We start from the raw sequence: 24,044 nt of genomic DNA on the forward strand, positions 1-24,044 counted from the left end.
GAAAATAGGGGTGGCTATTCAAATGAACAGTTTGCTCTTTGCGGTCTGTTCACGCCTCTAGGTCTGAACGAGTGAACAAAACTTGCGGTCGTTTTTTTTTAAAAATACGCCCCCTGGCCGCTCGCATCCTACGTCATGTCCGCTATTTATTAGATTAATCGAGTACATCGACCAGGGTATGAACTGCTCGCTATTCTTGTGGTTGGTTTTTGCTACCACAATTTTGCGAGCAGTTCTGGCTATAAAAAAAACCCAGTGACGTGGTCAATGACGCTGCTAGTTTAATTATGCACACCCTTAAAACGCCCGTTTTGACCTTTAAGCACGCCTGCGTTCGGATCTCCACTCCCCATTTTCAAGCACCTTCCCCCGTTACCACCCACATACGCCTCCTCCTGTCACTCGAATTATCAGGCATTCGCTATTTTGCGAGCACATGAATTTCGACCGCACTGACTGGTTCGCGCATGCGTATAACGATCCGTACGCATGCGCAGTTGGGCAAACATCGCTCAGAGCGAACGAGTGGCCGCTTACGAGCGGCTCTGAGTCAGGCCCAATGTTTCAATACTGGCCCTTGGGAATCCCAGAAAACTGTAAGCATCAATTTTCCAGCTGATGGATGACTTTTGAACTTTTGGTCGGCGATTGAGGATGTTTCCATCCCTTACTCTGCCGTTTCCTCTCAGGCTCGCAGTGATGAATCCATGTCTCGTCACCAGTAATGATTCTTTTTAGGAAACTTTCATCTTCCTGATAGTATCGGTCCAAATTTTGTTTGCAGATGCCCAAGCGCTTCTGTTTGTGCTCTTCCGTGAGTTGTTTTGGTACTTATCTTGCACAAACTTTTTTCGAAACTCAAGTCTGTCGTGGATTATTGCATAGGCAGAGCCATGGCTGATTTCCTAAATGATTTGCAACATAATCAACTGTCACTCCTACTCTATCCAACAGCATCAGTTCATGTGCACACTCAGTATTCTCATCGGTTGTGGAAGGGTGTCCAGCATGGCTGACACTTGTGCGACCTTCTTTGAACTTCTCTATCCATTCATACACACTTCTTCGCGACAAATCACTTTCTCCATACTGTGCACAAAGTCTTCGATAAATATCGGCACCACACACACCCTCAGGCCACAAAGAAATCTAATCGCTGCACGCTGCCATTTTTTCTTGCACTGCAGTCACAAATGAACTGACGTAACACGTTCAATCCATTACAGCAGTGACTGGGGAGACAGCGACATAGTACAGAAAGCGTTGATAAGACAGTGCGGCCAACAGAAGTTTTAATATAACTGGAGTGTGGCTAATTTATGACTCGCCCTCGTATTATACCGGTGAGCAGACTGCTATTTGAATACCCCTGCCGTTCTTGGGTCCAGCTACGCATCCTCAAGTAACATATATGCAAATATAGACTGTCTTTTTTTTAATGTGTCCTATCCAGGTAATTTCTTTTTCCTGCTCACAGTATACCATAAGGGATGTACGTTTTAATGAAACTTCACCAGTCCCCCTCTGAGGCTTTCTCAGTCATTTTTAAAGTCTATATATTCAATAAACTTTGATATTCCCAGACACCCCCCCCTCCCGCTTTATATGGGTGATAAATTCCACCAGATGACTTGACAAAACCTAACAAAAGGGCATTCAGATTACCTGCCCTTTAATGATTTTATATTTAGAAAACACAGTTCACATATACAGTTATCATTCGAGCAATAATTGAATTATTAATAATGGAAGGCATTTTCCTCTCCACAATGCCCTGACAGTTTTGTATATGATTGTATATGTTATAGTTAATATATTATTCGTGAGGAATTTGTGTACTTATAAAAACTATAGTTTTCATTTTGGGAGACCAAAAAAAATTATTGTGGAAACTAAAACTTAAAGCAGCACTTTACACTGAATGTGACCTCCACCTTAAATTGTCATCTCCAGCCTGCTGAAAAGGGGTGGCTGACATGGGGCCTGATTCAGAGCCGTTCGCTATTTGCGGTCGTTCGTTCAAAAACAAGGGGTGGCTATTCAAATGATCCGTTCGCAAATTGCAGTCTGTTCCCACCTCTAAGTCTGAACGAGCGAGCAAAATATACGCTCGTTTATTTGATAAAAACGCCCCCTGGCCGCACGCACCATACGTCATGTCCGCTATTTATTAGATTAATCGAGTACATCGTACAGCGTATGAACTGCTCGCTATTCTTGTGGTTGGTGTTTTCAACCGCTATTTTGCGAGCAGTTCTGAGTTAAAAAAAACCAAGTGACGTGGTCAATGACGCTGCTTTGTTAATTATGCACTCCCTTAAAACGCCCGTTTTGACCTTTAAGCACGCCTGCGTTCGGATCTCCACTCCCCGTTTTCAAGCACCTTCCCCTGTTACCACCCACATATGCCTCATTCTGTCACTCAAAATAGCAGGCCCTCGCTATATTGCGTACCAACGATTTTCGGCCGCACTGACTGGTTTGCGCATGAACGAGCGTACTGCCGCTAGCGAGTGGCTCTGAATGAGGGCCATAGTCTACAGCTTCGATCGTAAACCTGACAGAGGCAACCCCAGAAAAACAAACAAACAATTTCATGTTCTTTATGTTGCTGGTGACGGGCATATGAAATGCATTGTCTTCATCTATAGTTGTTGTAATGTGCCACAATGCAGACTGTATTTATAATTAACTGTTCTTGGCACTAATCTGATATTGTATGTGCATACCTCCCAACTTTTAAGTGTCCACATTCGGGACAATTTGCGCGCAATAGGAGTGTGTGCTCAAAAGGGGGTGGGGTTTCATGTAAAGGGGTGGAGCCTTCATGGTACAGGGACAGAGCCTCAATAAAATGGGAGGAGCCTCTTAGGACAATATTTATGATTACAGTACATCTGGTCACAGGACTCTAATCTCCATCCATGTGACCTTCCTTCTTGGTGATATATTTACATGTTTTCTCTCATCTTCAAGTTTTGTTTACTATAAAACTGGGATAACATTTTGTTTTAAATGTTTGTTTGTCGTCTTGGGCCTTTTTATCTTCTGTTTAAAGTGAATTGATGTGGATTTTTGCTTAGGACATGTGACTGATGTCAGATGACCACTAAATGTTTAATTGTTCATACTCTATAAAGCATACCTCCCAACATTTCAGTGAAAAGAGGGACAGGGCGTGCACCCAAAAGGGGGCGTGACCTTCGGGAAAAGAGGTGGAGTCAACTGAAAATGGGGCGGAGCCTCACGGCTTCCCCCGTTTTCGTCCCTTTGGGGGCGTGCCCAGCACTCTCCGAGACGCTGGGCAGCCTCCAGGCTCTCCCTACACAAGTGAACAGATGCCGTACAGAGCAACTTTTTGTGCTCTCCCCAACTTCCCCCCCACTGCGGGACACTGCGGCCCGCGAGCCGGACAGTCCCAGAAAAACGATACTGTCCTACTGGAAGCAGGACAGTTGGGAGGTATGATAAAGCCATATTGGCAACACACCCACCTATATCTGATGAAGTCTCCATAGGTGACAAAACACATTAAGAGTTTTCCTATCTACCTGAGGACTGCCTCTACCTCGAGACCATCAGAACCTTATTTGCCATTTCCAAGGTATCCTCTGTCCTGCAGTTCTGATCCTAAGGGCACCATTTTTTCTATCAAAGTGGACATTCGTCTGACTGTGCAATTGAGCAAAGAGTCCTCGGACCGTCAACTGTGTGCACACATTCATTGGCCAGGATTTATTTAGAATAGCAAAGGACAGTTATATACAAGTTACCATTTACTTACCTGCTAAAGACTTACAGGGTCCCTTGTTGTTCCATAAGGTCCTATCTTCACAAACGGATGCAATTTCTTTATATGGTCCATTCATTCTATATGAGGTGTGGCTATTAAATAACGAGACTGTACTTGTAAAAATTAAACCATGCTGTGGGAGTTAAAAGGGAGCGGGGGAACATTGACCTTGGTCTATCCTAAAATGGTTTTGCAAGTTTCACCCATCTTGCATAGATAGTTTGCTGTCACACAGCGTTCGAAGAAGGTGTGTTTTTCCCGTGCATCATAAAACTGCTTAGTAGAGCAACCCAATGGTTAGCGTACATCTCCGATATTTGTGGGTCTGTGCAGGGCCCATTCTGTGCAGAAAAGGTCCTGCAAGCTCGTTTGCAGACCCCCCCTTAGCTCCACGTGTTTTAACTAGGAATGTGCAGGCTCGGATTAGTTCGTATTTTCCCGCCAAATCCGAGCCTGCACATCCCTAGTTTTAACATGCTCTGGCATATGGGGAACGGCGACCGAAACTGTTTTCCAAAACAGGGGCTTATTGAGCCCAGGCTCTGCGTCGGCGGACGCAGACTTCCTAGACCATGGCTGTCAATTTCCGTCGGCCAGGCAGAGTAAGTCTCAGCTTATGCAGCTTGGCTGCACACCAAAGCAGCCACCATGGTCGCAATGGTTATCTGAGGCAGTGCATATTACACTCTGATCTCAAATGCAATGTAGAATGTGTCTTATTCCTATAGACATCTCCTGCTGCATTTACATTTCGTTGCACTAGTGGTTGTGCAATACCGTCCATCTCTGAATCAGGCCCTCAGACTGCTGTGAACATTTTTTTTTTCTTCAGGGTCCATAGGGATCCACAGGGATACCATGGGGATATTATGGTTGGAGACCAGGCGCCAAACAGTTAAAGCTTCAGCTCCCAGGATGCCTCTGAGTCCTCCTCCATATATTCCCCGCTCCTAGTCGTAGGACTTCAGTTGTTTGTTTGGTGCGGCAGGATCAAGACGCACCTATGTAACAGGGGAGTGCTCTGGCAGTCCTAAGCTTTTATTTTATTTTTTATATTATTTTATGTTTTTGGGTTGGCAGTACCAAGCGTCTGAATTAAGACACATATACTGCGACTCCATCTACCTCCGCCGGGCTGCAACACCAGGAACTGGGCTGGTGATTTTGGCGGGTTGCGGCTAAGCTTGCTAGCCGCAATGCTGCGACCTGGACTACAATCGGATGTACGGAAATGTTAGTTAAGGCGATTGTTCGCTTACGGGGGAATCGTGTGTGGCAGTCCTTGCTTCTGGTGTCAGAGGCGCATCAGGAGCTGCTGCTGTCAGGGCCCGGGATTGTTCGCTTCCTCACTACCTCACTATCTTCTGATGCCGGGCATCGGCAGCAAACGCTTCTGCTGCCACGAGGCCAGCGTATCTGGCTGGTTAATGCAGCTTAGGGGAGGTAGGCGCTCCGACCCAGACGCAGTCCCTATGAAGGGTTTAGCATGTCTGGGTTGCTCTGCCTACCCTTCAAGTCATAAAAATGCATGTATATGAGACGCTCATGGTCCACGCTCAGTGTGCCCTGTAGCTGCTGGTCTCAGGAGGGTTCGGGTCAGTCTCCCTTTATACCTCTCCCTTACGGTATATAGCACTCTATAATCCTACCATTCCTTTGTGTTTTTGTAGTTGATTTAGAGTCGATTGTAATTTTATTACATACATATGTATTGTATGTGACTGTTTGCTAGCTGCTGTATTGACACTGTCTTTTATTTCTGTCTGTCAATTATAACGATCACTGTTTTTTCTGGCCATCCTCTTGGGGTGGAGGTTTTTCTCTGAGTACTTCACATTCATTTAGATTTTGCGAAGGCTGTCACATAACATTGCAAGTATTGCCTTTACTGAACATGTCAAAATATAAAGGGATACTGGGAGATGTAGTTCTCATCGTGCCCAGTACAGGGGGTGTAACTCACGCGGGAGAGGGGTCACTCACACACGCACACTTATGCTCACACACACTCATACACACTTACAAACGCTCACATATTCGCCCTCCTGTACAAGAGCCGACGCTGGATGCAGAAGGTGTGTAATTAAGCTAATTGGAAACTTCCAATAGCTTAATTAGTCCTCTGGGGGCGCTGCTGCTAGCGTTCCAGAGCAAGTACCGCTGATTTTTCATAAACTTAACAATTTTAGGAAAAATCAGACTTCCTCTGGAGGTGCGAGAAAAGACGCTGTGATTTATATAGAAATCGCCACTTCCCATTTTCATGCCTTCACCTTATTGGATAGCAAAACCTTGCGGCTGCGGTAAAAACCTCGCGCCGCGGGGTTTCTCAAAATCCCGAACGCAATTGGATATGCCCCTTAATGTTGAGTTGGCACAATATCTCAGCTGTATATTTGGAGATATATAAACCGTATGCTTACGGCTGCATGTTGTTATTCCCAGGGTATATACACAGAGCTTTCTTATATCTTAATTATTCTGCCTTTTGACATATAGCTACATTTTTATTACGTCTCCATAAAACTAAATGCATGTGCAATTAAATATTTACGGATTTTGATTTTTCAACTAGATATATATTGCTAAACCTTTTCACTGGTAATATTCGTGTAAGATAGCGCCCTGCACAGTTCCTTGTCATTAAATCTCACATGTTCTGACAGCTAAACGTTTCTCATGAAGGTCATGTGGATAAACATTTGATCATTTTGTCACATGACAGAATAGAGTGTTTGTATTTGATTTCCAAGTTACTGTTGCATTGGTTTAGTGAACCCTAAACATGAGATAATGTCTTCACACAGCTGATGTCAAATGTAAAATTTGGCCTATTGTGTACAGACAAGTGCCGTGGTCTTGACGCATTTTACTAGCGAGCATCCAGTCGGCACATCCCGGTTCTGTCAGCTTGACAAAGTTATGCAGGACATGCTATCCTGTTAAAATTTAGGAACTCTGGGCCTGATTCAGACCCGCTCGCAAGCGGGTCGATGGTGCCCTAGTGCGCATGGGCACGACGGGGGGAGCTCCGTCGTGCGCATGCGCGAGACCCGCATAGCGACGGCCAGCCGTCACTATGGGTCTCGCTCCAAAGGGGGCGTGCTGTCGATGGGGTAGGGAACGCCTACCGTCTGGGTCCGGCCCCACTGACCTCACTAGTGAGGTCAGTGGGAGTGCTTTTGGCTCTGATAGAGCCAAAAGCACTCCTGGGCTTGCGGCAGCGAGACCCTACCGCAGGGTCTCGTCGCAAGCCCGATGGTAGCGATGTTGTTGACCATCGCGACCATCTTTTTGGCTGCTCGCATAAGCTGTGGGTGGTCACCCACAGCTATGCGAGCGGCCAGGAGGCCGCTCCAATTTTAGGTAGGAGGGCCCTGATTCAGAGCGAGCGCTCTTGTCAGAGCGTCCGGCTCTGAATCTTGCCCTCTGTACGTGTTTGTAGTTACAGGTAGATTCCACCCACCACCCATTCTTTCGCCCACCACCCAGTTGCGTTGACCGTCTCAGAAGTAAATGGGAGATGAGGCAACCTCTTCTACACACTCATCCAAAGGGGGGATTCAATTGTTTGCGCCGGCGGCTTTAACTACTGGGCGTCCGACAGAGCAATGTAGCTCCGTCCGGGTGCGACGGTCTCCAATATATCTGCTCATACCCTCCTGTGGTGGCGAGCATAAATATGCGATAGGTCCTGGTTTTTGCACCCTAACCAGGACTTTAGACTGGTTTAGCTGCTTTACATAGCTAAGCCCTGTTTCTTTGGACGCGCATGTAAGATGAAGCACGGGCGCCCAAAATCAATTGAATATCGCACCCCGATCTCCGGTCACCTTAGACAGGAGATCAGGGACCTCACTTATTATCACCAAAACGAGTGATAAATTTCACTGTAAATGGTGCTCCAACCAATTCGCACCCAACTGTCAACTGTTGGAAAAATGACAGATGGGAGCTGATTGGCTGGAGCACCATTTGTCATACACAGTGAAATTTATCACTCGTTTTGGTGATAAAACTCGTTAATAAATGGGAGCCCTGGTGTGATAAAACAATTGAATTGCTCCACAGAGATGGTTGTAATTCTAAGGTCTGCAGTGTCCGTTATGCCACTGCTAACTGGTATATGGTGTAAAGGCTGCTCATGGTTGTAAATTGGTGCAGGGACTTACTGATCTCAATCTAATAAACCTAAAAACCAAACGGGTAGGTTCACCTTTTAACCCTTCCGCTGCTGAGCCGACTTTGGCACTTTTTGCTCTGGTCATATTCCAACATCCAATATCAATTAAAAAAAAAAAAAAATGTATGCAGTACCCACACTTTTTTTTTTTTCAGACTGGCTTTCCAGAAAATAGCATTCGTTTGTCATGGCTGTGTCGGGAGTAATAAGCAATCTATCCAAAATTTGGCAGAATTTTGTTTATTTTTTATTAAAATTGCAACAACGTAAGCTAAAAATAAAATAAAATCTGCACTTGAAAAAGATACCTTTTTTATTTAATTTTTTTAAGTGTTTGAAGGGAACTCCTAAAATGAGTGACCTTGTGTTTATTGATGCCAGGATGGGGGACAATCGGATTTCCTAATGCTTTCTGTAGTACAGGGCTTAACAAATATTTGTAAAATCTAGGTGCCAGCTAAAAATTTTAGGAGCAAGATCATTGTCCCCAACCAAAATATATGAAAAACTGTATAGACCATCACACATCAGTGCCCCTCAACCTCCCCACATGCCATCAGACCACCACACATTCCTCTTCAATGATCATGAGATTTTGGCACATGCCCATACTTTCCCCCAATTAAAAAATGTCATGCAGTAGTATCCCCAATTCATATTATGCCACACAGTAGGACCGTGCATGGACGTGGCCTTGCGGCACATCCCCATTGTCATCACACTAGGTGTGCGCCCAGCACTCCTGTCCCCAGGCTCTCCCCGCACAACGAAGAGATGCTATCTGTATGGGCACGGCGGATGTTCACCTGCTGCTCTGCTATGCATAGCATTGGTGTGAGTGATTTTGCCCAACTCTCTCCCTCACCACCACCACGGCACACTGCGGCTGGCGTGTGGGAAGGCGGGACAGTACCTGAACAGTGGGACTGTTTTGCCAGAAGCAGGACAGTTGGGAGGTATAGTACAGCTTCCCACCCAAAGAAAAACTGGAGAAGAGAGTAGTACCCCTTGATGGCAATAACACTAGGGAGTCTATTTACTAAGCAGTGTTAGGTACAGAGTGAAAAGTGATAAGGTGCCAGCCAATCAGCTCCTAACTGTCATTTTTCAAACACAGCATGAGATGACAGTTGGGAGTTGATTGGCTGGCACCTTATCACTTTCTTATCACTTCTCACTATGTCTCCTAACACTGCTTAGTAAATAGACCCCTAGAGGAGGCTGTCAGTGTAGAAAACGAATCAACAGGGGGCAGGCAAAACAGTGAAGACTCTCTGCGTAGTAGAGGACCTAGCTGAGGAGCTTCAGCAGACGATTATTATAACTGAGCATCATGTTCTGTTATGATGTCCCTTCTTTGCAGGATTTGATCAACAAGCTGCTCCTGCTCTGGGGCCGGAGAGTGTTCAGCTTTCTCTGGGATCACACTCATTCATTGTGCCAGCATTGCTGCTTTGGCAGGGAGAGAAAGACCGGACCCCAGCTAGGGCACTCACTTGGCAGATGGTTTTGCGGGCAGAACAGAGGAGGCGGAGTCGCACTGAATGTGGCATGCGAGTGGACACACACTAATTATTATTATTTTTTTTTTTTACAATTCGCTTTATTAGTAATGTACATGGCTGGCTCATGTAAAACCTAGTCGCCAGGATTAAAATCTTGGTGACCTGGCTTTGTCGAGCTCTGCCGTAGTATATGGTGTTATTGCCTGGAGCAGGTACATTGTTTGAAGGAGAGGATCGCTCTTTCAAAAGAGGGGGCAGGGTCGGATTAATGCTTGTTTGTGCCCCATCAATAAAATTTTCACGGCCTCACGCAGTAACTACTATGCTTCTTACCTTGTCTCTGGACCCTCCACTATCTGGCAGGGTCGCAATATACTACATCATGTCCGCGACACTGCTGGGAACCGACTCCTGACAGCATAGCGGATATGATGTAATACACTGCCAGGGGCAAATGCAGGGTTTTGAGTGGGCGGGTATATATACAATTTATCCAGAAAGTATTCACAGCGCTTCACTTTTTCCACCCACAGTCGGGATTTTGATCCATCCACTGTCAGTATGCGATCATACAGATTCCTATCTATATACAATGCACCCGGAAAGTATTCACAGCGCTTCACTTTTTGTTATGTTGCAGTCTTATTCCAAAATGGAATAAATTCATTTTTGTCCTCAAAATTTCATACACACATAATGACAACGTGTAAAGTTTTTTTGAGATTTTTGCAAATTAATGATTATGCGATTATGATCGCATACTGACAGCGGATGGATCAAAATCCCGACTGGGGCTGGTAAGCACACTGACCCTCCCCTCTCCCTTAATGGAGCCTAACCCTCACCTCCCCCCTTTGGTGCCTAACCCGAACACCCCTTCCTGCACACTAAACCTAATTCTCCTGGGGGGGTGCCTAAACCTAACCTCTCCCCAGTGGTGCCTTAACCCCCCCCCTTCTCCAAGCCTAACCCTCCCGGGAGGGGGGGGGGGGTGCCCTAGTCCCCCAAGGGTGCTTCAAGGCCCCATAGCAAAAGTTTTTATGGGCCCCTATGTACCACCCAATGGTAAAAAATGTATATAACACATATAACTTTGAACGGAAGATTGCCCCCTAAGCTCTGGGCCCCATAGCAGCTGCACCCCTCGCACCTGTGGTAGTTGCGCCCATGTTTATAGGAAGATAGATGTGTGTGTGTGTGTGTGTGTGTTTATATATATATATATATATATATATATATATATATATATATTTATGTGTGTGTGTGTGTGTGTATATGTGTATATATATATATATATATATATATATATATATATATAAAATGTGTAGTGTATGTATGTGTATATGTGTGTGTATATATATATATATATACACACACACACACACACACACACACACACACACACACACACACAGAACGAGAGGAGAAGGGCGTGAGACAGAGGAAGATAGAGGAGGAGAGAGGGAGGGGGAGAGAGCGTGCACACACTACCTATTTCAGCTGCAGCATCAGATTTTTTATGGATGGTGACGGGCACTTCACTGCATTAGGCCTCCCACCTACCCATGCACCCCCATTATGACATCAAGGGGGTGGGGCTTCCATAGTCGGCCACGGTCGGGTCCGTCAGTGAGTGTGTGTGCTATGTTTTATGCTGCCGGGAACTGTCCAGAGTGGCCAGGTTCCGGTCAGTATTTACGGTGTTGTGGGGGCCCCTGGGCGACCGCCCTGTTTGCCTCTCCTATTATTCGGCCATGAGAGGGGGCCAGGGGGAGATCGTGCGCATTAACCGCTCTACCCCATTTGCTGGCTCTATTCTTTCCGCAGTGCAGATTGATGTCTAATTTTCAGATTCTTTCTATTAAGGAGCCACATCATTTGAGAGAGGGGACTGTCGTGTTTCAAATAATGGTGTCCCTGAATTTATCGAAGCCAGGATTGGGGAAATATTCTCATATACTTGGACTTTATAATGGTTTCTGGTTGCCAGAGAATAACTTCATTTGAAAGAGAGAAATCTCCTCCTCTTTCAAACGAGGATACTCCCAAGTCTGTGGATGCAAGTTTTGGGGAGATGGAGCACTTGAAATACTCTCTCTCGGGATGGACATTGATTTTGCAGACCATCAATGAGTTTCTTGCATTGCTAGTGTTTTTAGCATTAAATTGTGGCTTTGTTTGCCACCATCTAATGGTAATGATTTTGATGGTGTTCTGATGGTTAAATGTTGTGTTTTTTTTTTTTTTTTTAAATTGTGAGAGCTTTGCCGCCCCTGGCTCCTTCCTGGCTGCAGCTTTGTGCATCAGGGCATCTGGGCTTTGTTGGAGGCTGTCTCTGTCTGCCTCAGATGTGACTGCTCCGGTCCCTCCCGTTTCTAGGTTGCTGCTAGCTCTGATTGGTTCTCACTGTCTCAGAGAGCCAGTCAGAGCGCAGCCCTTACTCCTGCAGCAGCCAGTTACAGTATGCAGTTCTTTACCCTACCCTACCCCAGCAGTCCATTGGGTCTATGTACGAAGCCTTGGAAAGAGATAAAGTACCAACCAATCATCTCCTGTCAATTTTCAAACATAGGGTGTAAAATGACAGGAGCTCATTGGTTGGAACTTTATCGATCTCCACTTTTCCTCTCTCCGAAGCTTAGTACATCTCGCCCCATGCCCAGAAGTCTGTGTCCTTATCCCAGCTCAGTTTCCACAATTCAGGTCCCTATCCCAGTCCCATCTACTCCAGCTCCCTACACCAGCCCATTCCCCCCTGACCCCAACTGCCACATTTTCACACAGTGACAGACGGAGCTTAGGTGGAGCCAGTTACACAGTGTAAACATGTCAGTCACTCGCTCTTCTTTGACAGCAAGCAGGGATGGGGTTGTCCTGTCCAGCTCCTCCTCCTCCAGTGACTGACAGGATCCGACTCTGCCTACTCCAGACGCATTCTGGTTGTATTGCGCGTATGTGAATTAGAGTAACTGCGCATTTGCGAATCATGGTGGTGAATTTACCCTTGAATACTTGTGATGTGATGGTTAACCACCATTGCATTGCAACATTCGATGGCGTAAGCCAGTTCCATCATTCGATAATGGGCTACAGATGTCCATCCCTATCTCTCCCCTGTTTCCTGGCTTCTAAAAAGGTCTACATTTTTTTGCCTGGAAGGGGTGTGGCTTAACCACTTCACTGACTATTCCCCCCCCCCCCCCTGAAAACCGTCCAGCAATTTTACGTTTTTATTAACTTTAATATAGTTTTAAAATATATTTGTAAAAATGAATTCAAATATTTGATTCAAAAAAATGTCTTAAGCTGGGTACACATTTAACGATGTGTACCCAGCCAACTTGTCGTGCGACGGGATCCTGGCATTGGCAAGTGCATACACTTGCCGATGTTGGGAACGACATCACATTCGCCATTCGGCTGCATTGCCCTTGCTGACTATGTTGCCCGTCAGACCTGCATCCAGGTCCGACGGGCGATGTCGCTGACAATGCGTAGGAGTGTGCATCGTCAGTGACATTGAGTGTACACACTAGATGTTGTCTGGTGTGTACCAGCCATAAGGGGTGACTCGCACTTTCTCATGTCCTTAGGCCCCCATTGAAAAATAGACCTCCCCCAGGCAATAGATCCCATTAAATCCCTTTCACACCTAAATCCGGGATTCGATAATGAACATGTTCAAACCTTGTTACAGCTGCTTAAACCCCTTTCTCAGTGCACTCTGGCTCGGGTTATTCCTGGGTCGTTCCCTTTCACACTGCACCAGTGTCTCCCCTGCAAAACTAATAGTCACTAAAAGTTACATGCGATCCGCCAATGAGCAGCTTGTAAGCATAACCCAGGTATAATAACTCAGATCACCCCTTTTTAACCGCAGTGTATCTGGACCACTCCTGGGATCAACCTTGTTAATGACCAGGGCCGCAGACCCGGGTTGACACTTTCACACAAGACAAGACCCAGGTTTACCCAGCAAAAGCTCGGTGTGAAAAGGGTATTAGTGGTAAAAGAGACCCTGTCGTTTAACCCCCATTGTAATTCGTCCCTGCTTTTTTTTTTTTTTTTAATTAATTTTTTTACTATGTGTTTTTTACCAACCCATTTTACCTCCCCAATTGACTTTATTGGAGCATTTCCACCCACCATCGGTGCATGTAGACCCACCCGGAAGTATTACCCCCCCCTTCCCCACTTATCTGTGAAAGGGTTAAACTCGACTTGTATGTTAGTTTAATAAATAACACACACAAAGCAATCATGCCTGGCCTGCCTGCATGTATATTTGGTTGGCAGCATTTGGCTGTTCCGTTCTGACATGTAACCTTTACATTGATATTTATGTGTTTATTGATACCTTAGTTTGGCTACTAGAGGTCCTTTCAAGGAGACCTCTTTCGGCACTGGGCATTCTCTGCCTACTTTTCAGTGGTTGATTTATTGGCATGAGATCTTGCATGTACAAATACTTAAGCTGCATACACACAGTACGATCTGCACAACCAACAATATCGCTGAACGATTTCCCTTGATCTTTTCTGTAGTGCAGGACAAACGATATTGGGTGTACACACTGAGAGATATCTATGATGGTTATCTTTCAGTGAAGTCATCCTGCCACATCTCAGAACATGCAACCATGATGAAATCGTCCAAGTTGGCCTGCATGTACGGACGACTATAGATATCGTTATCGTCCATGCAGGAACGCACATCGTTGGTCGTTCGCTGCATAAAAATGAACGATATAAATGATTTATCGTTGAACGTTATCGTTCATAGATATCGTACCGTGTGTACGCACCATTAACGATACACTGCCTGAAAGCTTACACGTGATCACAGGAAACGCTCAGAGGATTAGATATCTGATCGTTTTTTAAACAGAAGATGGAAGTTTCCATCCCATCGTTGAATTGGAGTTTTGTGAAGAGCGGTTGCTGTACGGTCACTGTGATCAACTAAATTATGTTTGTAGGAGTAAGCCAAAGTGTAAATTGCAAAAAAATATATAAATAAATTATTGGTTTCGGTGTTAAATTACAGCGTTTGTTGTATGGAATAACTTGTTTGTGTGGTTTACTAAGAATTAACAGAGAAATAATAGAAATATCATTAATACCTGATTTCTGTTACTTAGGGCGATGCTCTACATACCGGTGATGATATCGCCGGTATGTACCTGGAAAATAGCAAAGGACAGCTTTCCCAGTAGTTCTGCATAAAGGTGCTTGCCTACTGTCCTGTACGTTCTAGCAGAGTTTGCCCACTACACGTTAGACCAGAGGTTCCCAAACATGGTCCTCAAGGCTCCAAAACACTTTAGGTTTTAGGAGATCCCTGATTGAGCACAGGGGACTTAATTAGTACCTCAGTCATATTGATTTAACTGCCTGTGCTCAACCATGGATGTCTCCAAAACCTGAACTGTTGGGGAGCCTTGAGGATCACGTTTGGGAACCTCTGCGTTAGACTGTCCCAGGGGTGCAGTGAGGTGGGAAAAATCTTCAAACGTGCTCTGTGCAAAAGTTTAAAACCTCACCTCAGTGGTTGTTCCAAAGTGACAGAAGGCTGGAATATGGGGGAGTTGTATCAAATCTTCAAGATAAAGTGGAGAAGTTACCCATAGCAACCAACCGCATGCGAGCTGTCCTTTTTTTTTTTAATGGACTGTGCTAGATAAATGAGTTATGTTGCGTACACACGGGACCATCAATAACGATATCGTTGTACGATCTCCTGGGTGTGCTTGATGATTGATCATCCAGCACACCACCAATTCACCAAAGACTATAGTGATCCGCAGTCAATGATCGCGGGTCCCTATAGTAACCTGGTCGACATCGACCAGGTTGGCCTGCATGCACAGTCGATGGACGATATCATCCATATGTACCCGCGCATCGCTGGTCGTTGGGCACCGAAAAATGAACAGTAACGATATGATCGATATCGTTATCCTTCATATCGTCCATTTTAATCGTACCGTGTGTACACACCTTTAGAAGCGGATTGCTTGCTATGGGCAACTTCTCCGTTGTTCACGGCCCTTGTTCATCGCATGGTCCCACCTGTGTGTTGCATGTCAGACGGGTAAATGCAATGAATGATGTGATGCACATCTTGTAGTGTGTATGCACAGCCGCACATAGGGCCTGGTTTGGGAGATGGACACAGGCCCTGATTCAGAGCCGGACGCTCTGAAAGAGTGCTCGCTCTGAATCAGGGCTTTCTTTTTTTATTTTGGGCGGCCTCCTGGCCGCTTGCATAGCTGTGACCACCCACAGCTATTGCGAGCGGCCAGGTGATGGTCGCGATAGTCTCGACCATCGGGGCTTGCGTCGAGACCCTTGCGGTAGGGTCTCGTTTCCGCAAGCCCAAATGAGCTTCTGGCTCTTAATAGAGCCGGAAGCTCACCACTGACATTACTCATGATGTCAGTGGGGCTGCCCCCAAACGCCTCCATCTGGCCAGCCACCCCCCCCCCCCCTTCCTGCCCGCCTCCAAAACGGTGCGTGCTGTCGATCAAAATCAATAGCCGCCCCCCTTTGGTGCGAGACCCGGAGCGACAGAGAGGCCGTCGCTAGCTGGGTCTCGCACACGTCGGAGCTGGCTCTGGCGTGCGCATGCGCAGTGGCCAAACATTGACCCGCTCGCAAGCGGGTCTGAATCAGGCCCACACTTCCGATATATTACTCTTTTGAGTGATTATCGAAAGACTGCACATACATCACAACGTGTGTGCGCAAACTTCCCTCATGCAGCCCTCCTGGCTTAGCAGAGTGATTGACAGGAAGCCTGCGTTAGAGGGAAGTGGTCGTCAAAACGCAGATGTGGTTGTGCCGTTTTAGGGGCGAGTACCTTGAGGCTCCAGCGACTCAGGCTATGCTGCGTTACCATGGGCTACTCAGGACTGCAACAGTCTGTGAACCTGTGTGTGTGTGTGTACTGGGGCGGTGTGCGCAGCTGCGTTCCTGTGTGCGATGGCTGTGTTGGGCGTCTCTGTTTTTTGGAGGTGGGTGCTTTTGGACACAGATTCGCACCTATGCAGCTTGCTAGCTAGCAGTTGTGGTTGGAACTGCGTCCATCTCTGAATCGGGCCTGTAGTGTATAGGAGAAATGATTAATTGTAACCAATCTCTCGACACAATATATTGTGCCGTAGTTCGGTAGATTATATACTGTAGGGCCTATTCTGCTTATACGCACGCAACTGCGTTGCTAATATCAGCGGTGATATTTTAATGTTTGCATTCGCATTGCGATTGCAGCCTGACATAAGGACGCCCACTTCTCCTTACTCACATCCGTGTACTTGGTCAACATAGTGAACCAATCGCTAACATCGCACAGTTAGAGAAGCCCAGACCTTGCTCAGGAATTGCTTACTTATGCGCACGCTATGACACCTCAGGTGGCATCTGGTATAGCAGTGGATAATTTATGCATGGTGTAGAAACTAACTGGCACGCCTGCATTTGCCCGATCAACCCCCCCCCCCCCACCATCACCACCCACAAACTGCACTTCCTGTCAATCACTTTGCCATGGGTCTGTGTGGTCGCTGCGTTCTCAATTACTAACGCAGCACCTAGCTCGCACACCGTGTTGCATGCTCAGTGCGAATTAATCGACCGATTGCGTGCATATAAGCGACTACGTTCCTTGTTGAATCAGGCCCATAGTGTGTACGTTCAATATCGTGTGTACTGGGATTTAGTGACATTGGAACAACTGTCGCATCGTTTGTTACATTGTATAGTGTGTACCGAGCTTTTAGTTTAGTTTTGACTTAAATGGATCGGGACCACCTTCGTACTTCGGTGTGTTTTGTAGTTTATTTTTACATTGCACTATTTTAGGGCTAAGGCCTTGCACTTTGGCTGTTTTTTGTAGTTCAGAAATGGGGCTAAGTTTAGGCAGCCATCTTGTGAGCTCTAGATGGCCCATTATGTCACTAGCGACCAGTGACCTCTGAGGCGTTTGGTGCTTAGTACTTCATTCCACAGTGATGTTACAGTTTGCCAGTGAACTGACAGGTTGCCATCATGAATATTGTCTCAGCCTTCACAATGGCGGCCTCTCGTGTGCAGGACCTGGGTAGACTGTAAATTTATACTGTATTACTGAAAGCTTTACTAGTAATTTTTCCATTTTCTTTCCATATACAGGTATTTCAAAATATTTTTTGTTACTTATAGGAAGTGCAGACACCTGTTTTAATGTTTGCTCTAGAGTTATCTGGTTATGTGGAGGTGACCCTATCTTGTGTTTTAATTTTAGACAGTATCAGAGTGCTTCCAGATCTCTTACGCAGTTTGTAGAATTGCCATTTACACGGTAAGGCCTTTGTGCTGTAGCCGGCTTGTGGTGTTGTGTTATGTATCATTCTCCATGCTGTCATTTTTGAAAGAAAATTTTATTTGCCATTCATCGAACAAGCATGCAGTATTCTGTAACTAGTAAACCGCCGTGGCCGTTACATTTATCACGTTGATATGTTTTCAGTCCAAAGCATTTTGCATTGATTTTTTTATTATTTTTTCATTCATTTTTAAAAAAAAAAAATAAAATAATAAAAAAAATATATATATATATATATATATATATATATATATATTTATATTTGTCTTGTAAAGGATTGCCCAGTTGTGTGACTCGTCTGGCATCACTTTAAATACATTCCTCATATTCTCTGAATGGAGGGCTGTTTCCATATTCACGTGGAATTGAGCCTCAGTGAAATCTATGAGGCACAGAGTCTCAGAAATAGCCTCGGTTATAGAAACAATGATTTAAAAAAAAAAAAATTATAGTATACAGTGTGCGTGTGTGTATGTATATGTATGTATATATATATATATATATATATATATATATATAATGTGTGTGTGTGTGTGTGTGTGTATATATATATATATATATATATATATATATATATATATATATATTATATAAATATACAGTGTGTGTGCATACATACATACACTCTTGAGCAATCCGCTTATCCGCTTTTTTTGTTATATAATAGAAAGGGATGTGGTTAACATCCCCGGGATGCCGGTGCTCAGAATACCGGCGCCGGAATCCCAACCGCTGGGGATCCCGCCGATAAGTAGGGGGAGGGTTAGGCTACATGAAATGTGGGGTAGGGGAGGGTTAGGCAATTTACTATTGGGCGTCGGTATTCTGACCACGGGCATACCGACTGCCGGGATCCCATAACCAACCGAATAGAATGCCCACCCTCTACTTCATGGGATGAGATTCATGTTTGAGCATTTCAGTACATTTTTCGAAAGTCACCTTTTTTTTAAACATCCATGCACCGTGTTGACCTGTCTTGTTTGCATGCTACTAGTAATCGTGTTTAAAGGAGATCTCCATCTAAATGTCATGTTTTGCCAGTCCCTCTCCAGTAGAGCCAGGTGTCACTTCTGTCCTATAGGCTCCTTATTTGATTGGCAGCCAAGATAATCAGTTACTGTTAAATGTCGGAGCAGCAGGGAGTAAATCTTAACCCATATAGTTCCAGTGTATGTGGCCCCTTATATTTTTAATTGTTGGGGAAATATGACATTTCAGTGAGGCTCTCCTTTTATTTGACACTTATCTGTATTTGGAATACATGTCAGCCGTCTTGATCTAATTAAATGTTTTATATGAAGTGCATTCACAAAGCTCATTTATCCTTCCAGAGAGAGACTTTTACATCTACAGACGGTATACTGGGAAAGCTATGGATATTACACCACTTTGCTGTGTATTACAGTAACCACACTGTCAAACCACCACAGATTACAGCAGTTGTGGGCAAAAGATGACTTGGAGAGCCTTCATCTGCAGGCCCTGGCCCTACTGTGCCTGCCTTATACCCTGACCTATTAAGAAAGCAGACAATAAGGGGTCCATGTACTAAGCCATGGAGAGACATAAAGTACCAACCAATCCGCTCCTGACACTGAAAAATTTGTAAGGAGCTGATTGGTTCTCTCTGTCTCTGTCTCTCTCTCTCTGTGTCTCTCTCTCTCTCTGTGTCTCTGTCTCTCTCTCTCTCTGTGTCTCTGTCTCTCTCTCTCTCTGTGTCTCTGTCTCTCTCTCTCTGTGTCTCTCTCTCTCTGTGTCTCTCTCTCTCTCTGTGTCTCTCTCTCTCTCTGTGTCTCTCTCTCTCTCTGTGTCTCTCTCTCTCTCTGTGTCTCTCTCTCTCTCTGTGTCTCTCTCTCTCTCTGTGTCTCTGTCTCTCTCTCTCTCTGTGTCTCTGTCTCTCTCTCTCTGTGTCTCTCTCTCTCTGTGTCTCTCTCTCTCTCTGTGTCTCTCTCTCTCTCTGTGTCTCTCTCTCTCTCTGTGTCTCTCTCTCTCTCTGTGTCTCTCTCTCTCTCTGTGTCTCTCTCTCTCTCTGTGTCTCTCTCTCTCTCTCTCTCTGTGTCTCTCTCTCTCTCTGTGTCTCTCTCTCTCTCTGTGTCTCTCTCTCTCTCTGTGTCTCTCTCTCTCTCTGTGTCTCTGTCTCTCTCTCTCTCTGTGTCTCTGTCTCTCTCTCTCTGTGTCTCTCTCTCTCTGTGTCTCTCTCTCTCTCTGTGTCTCTCTCTCTCTCTGTGTCTCTCTCTCTCTCTGTGTCTCTCTCTCTCTCTGTGTCTCTCTCTCTCTCTGTGTCTCTCTCTCTCTCTGTGTCTCTCTCTCTCTCTCTCTCTGTGTCTCTCTCTCTCTCTGTGTCTCTCTCTCTCTCTGTGTCTCTCTCTCTCTCTCTCTCTCTGTGTCTCTCTCTCTCTCTCTGTGTCTCTCTCTGTGTCTCTGTCTCTCTCTCTGTCTCTGGTCTCCGGTTTGGAACATGTAGTAGACTTTTTCAGTGAGTTGGGGAGTGCCAGAGAATGGGGGCCTTCCTGGGAAGGTGTGAGTAGAGATGCCCATTGATTGTTTGCATCCAATGGTGGAGATTTATGTACTTTTCACTTTGCGCACATCTAGACACCGCTCCTGTAGTCTGCGCTGTCATCAATCATTGTTGGCAAAACCATTGATGGATTCTGTCCGATGGTGTGAAACCTTTGACAAGCAAAGTTTTCATAGTCAATAGCCATTCCTAGGTGTGAGTTGCCTGTGGGGAGGTCTGAGTGCATCCCAAATCATGAATCTCTGGAGGCAGAGCTTACTCTTAAGAGGACAGACCGGGGGGAGGGCTTATTTGACTCCGATTTTTGTTGAGCTGTATGTGAGTGCCATGTATGGGCATGTAAGGAGGTCTCAGTGGCATGTGGGATCTGAAAGCTTGAGGAGGCATTTTATGGCAAGTAAAATGTTTTGTGCATGTCGGGGGCATTTTTAGGTGAGTGATGCGGGGATGACGAGGTCCATTTGGGGCTCTTTTTTTTTTTTCTTGACATTTTTATGTACTGTTTGAGGGTTGTGCACATAGGGGTCTATATACTAGGCCTTGGCGAGAGATAGTGGACGGAGATAAAGCACCAACCAGGAGAATGTATAGTGAGAAGGTACACGCACTGATTTTACTGGCTAGCAGCTGCCATTCTTTTTATACATAGCGCATAGACCTTTCTGGGATGTAGTCAGCATCCTGGCGTGTGGGATGCAGACTGTGTAAATACCGGCGCCAGAATACCGACAGCATTGAGATCCCGGCTTCAGTATCCCGACCGCCAGCATCCCGAAGGTAAGTATCAGGGGGGTTAGGGTGAGGCACTAGAGGGAGGATACGGTAGGCACTAAATGAGGAGGAGGTTAGGCTTAGGCACTGGGGGGGAGGGGGGGGGGGTATATATAGGCACTATTGTCCAGAATGTGTAGTGTCACTGCCACTATACACACTTGCATTATTATTTTGTGTAGTTGAAATTATTATATATATATATATATTTTTTTTTTTTGCAAAGAAGGGAAAACTATTCTCTTGTGCAAGTCACTGTATCACTCACAAATATGTTATGTTCTATACATTCTTCCATTTGCATGAATGTATGTATGTATGTGCGTATATATGTATGTGTATGTATATATGTATGTGTGTATATGTATGTGTATATATCTATATATATATATATATATATATATAAGCATGAAGGTGCAGTACTCCCCTCTCAATAAATCAAGCAGAGACCACAGGATCAATAGAACTTTTCAGTACTTTTAGTACTATCTTCAACCATATGGTTGAAAATAGTACTAAAAGTACTGAAACGTTCTATTGATCCTTTGGTCTCTGCTTGATATATTGAGAGGGGAGTGCTGCACCTTCATGCTTCTATTTATCCCTATGTTGGGGCACCCCTGCAGGATTTGTTTTATTATCTGGAGTGCCGGACCTGGAGACTTACTATATATATATATATATATATATATATATATATATATTTATTTAATTAGTTATTTATTTATTTAATTATTTATTTATTTATTTTGAAAATGTCGACATATCGTCCCCGATGACCCAGAAGTGACTTACCTGCTCCTGGTATTGTCATGTGGTTGTCACTTCCAGCTCAGGCCTCCGATGTTTCAGTGTTCCAGTGAGTTTTCCTCCTCCCTCTAGTGCCCTACCCTAACCCTCCCGCCCCGATGTTGAGGGAAGTGTGGTAGAGCACACTCTGCATGGTCACCTCCCCATCCTCTGCTCTGCAGTGAGAGAGTGAATATCAATTGCTGATTTGTCAGAGTGTGTCCTGGGGGACCTGGCCTTTTAAAAAAAATAAAAAAAAATAAAAATATATATATATAATATATATACTATGAATTCTTGGATAAAATATGCGCTATAGCATGTACGTGCGAACTCTTGTACATGTTGCCTTTGGCTGCTTATAATACAAGGAGCCAAATGTAATAGGTTGCAAATTTGTAAAAAAAACTTGAGTTTAGCGCTAAACTTTACATTTTTACTCACTTGCAAATGTAATATTGTGCGACTATAGTAAAACTCGCATTTTCCAGGCTTTGCTATGACTCTCAAAAAAGCATCTCGCATGCAGATGTTTTCCCATTCTCAAGATAGAATAGAGTGCGAGTGCTTCACTGCCTGAGAAATCACAAAAACAAGTTTATCCTGAGCAGCTCAGAGTAACACAGAAACATGCACATACCCATGAGATACGTGCATGTTTTTGTGTGTACATATAAAAATACTTACAAAAAATAAATAAAAAATTACATGCACCCCCTCCCAAAAAGCATAACCAGCCCGGGCTTTGTAGAGCCTGTGCTGGTTTTTAAAATACAGGGGACAAAAAAAGTAGGGATCCCCAGTATTTTCCACAACCAGCTCTGGACTCTTTCCAACGGGTAATGCTACAGCCAGGGGAACCCTTTCATCGGGTCCCCTGGGCCAAGGCATTACCCCTGACCGCTAGTCAGCTCCCCCTCTCCAGAGAACCCCAGGCCTGGGCTGATGGCCGGGGGCTATCCCTGGTACCCCTGGCCGGGGGGTGCCGGGTTCATGGTGTAAAAGATAGAACTGTAAATATTGTCTTTTGAAATAAAACTACAGATCCCAGCAAGCCTCCTCCGCATGCTGGTACTTGGAGAACCACAAGGACCAGCATTTGGGGCATTACGGGCCCGCTGGTACCTGTAGTTCTACTGCAAAAGAAATATTAAAAACGACAAGACACACACCATGACAGTACAATTTTATTGAAAGATACATGCTCACTATAACACATATTCACCTAGTATCGCTCTAGCCATTCATGTCCATGTTGAATCGTAAATAAACCTTTTAGTACATTCCTGCCTATAAACCTCTAAGATTCACCTGCCTAGAACCTCTAAGACAAAACCTGCCTATACCTTCTAAAACCACAAGATGTCGCTAATTAGCGCTGTGTTTAATTATAAGGCAGTTGAATAGCGGTCCAACGCACTAAAGATTATTATTAAGGTAAAAGTACAGATGTTACCACGCTATGATCTAACAATGAGCGCAAAATAAATTGTACAAACATTAGGTTATAAGGTACAGTCAATACATACGCGTGCGCTCTGGGACCAGATACCGGCATCAATAATGAGACCTCCGTCGAACAGCATAACAGGAACACCGCAGACTGGCATCTTGTTTCAGAGCACTCACATATATACCCGTACTGGGATAAGCAATACAATAGAATACGTTGGCAGGTTCTCATTGGTTCCTCTTCTTGCTTCTTCCGTTACGGTACAATTCATAGGTCAGTGCAAAGACACAACCCAGCCTCTAACAGCCTGATTGTGTCCACTTTCCCGCTGCATAATAAATCTAATCTAACTATGGCATACAACATTTCAAGAAGTTATTCTCTCTAACATTCATATTTCATAGCCGCATGTTCTGATCTTCTCACCGATGCCACTGGAACGCTGTGGGAACAGAGTAGATCAGTACGGCACCAAACACGGTCCAATTGTCATTTACTAAGCCATAGTTACAGAAAGCATTCATTTCTTTATATGGTGACATTGCGATTAAACTAAGTAATAATCATTCCTTTTGCGCTTGCTTTTAAATGTGTATGCGGGGAGAAATGACACTAAATTGCGTTGTGCGTTTGAGGGTCTGTGGGGCACTTAGCGACCAGCA

At 44.9% G+C, this 24,044-nt stretch overlaps 1 protein-coding gene across 3 annotated transcripts in view; it reads left to right on the forward strand.

The window, feature by feature from the left end:
• ARL15 (ARF like GTPase 15) overlaps positions 1 to 24,044 on the forward strand; it is a 384,574-nt gene that overhangs the window by 20,004 nt on the left and 340,526 nt on the right. For 2 of the 3 annotated variants that reach the window (XM_088469486.1, XM_088469484.1), the window contains exon 2: positions 17,765 to 17,821. The exons of the other annotated variant lie outside the window; for it this stretch is intronic. In XM_088469486.1, the coding sequence (XP_088325612.1) occupies positions 17,765 to 17,821 (57 nt within the window). The remainder of the gene's footprint in view (positions 1 to 17,764; positions 17,822 to 24,044) is intronic. 3 annotated transcript variants of the gene reach the window in all.

This window comes from Taudactylus pleione, unplaced genomic scaffold (genome assembly GCF_031769625.1).
Source record: "Taudactylus pleione unplaced genomic scaffold, aTauple2 ptg000092l, whole genome shotgun sequence".
Lineage (NCBI taxonomy): Eukaryota > Metazoa > Chordata > Amphibia > Anura > Myobatrachidae > Taudactylus > Taudactylus pleione.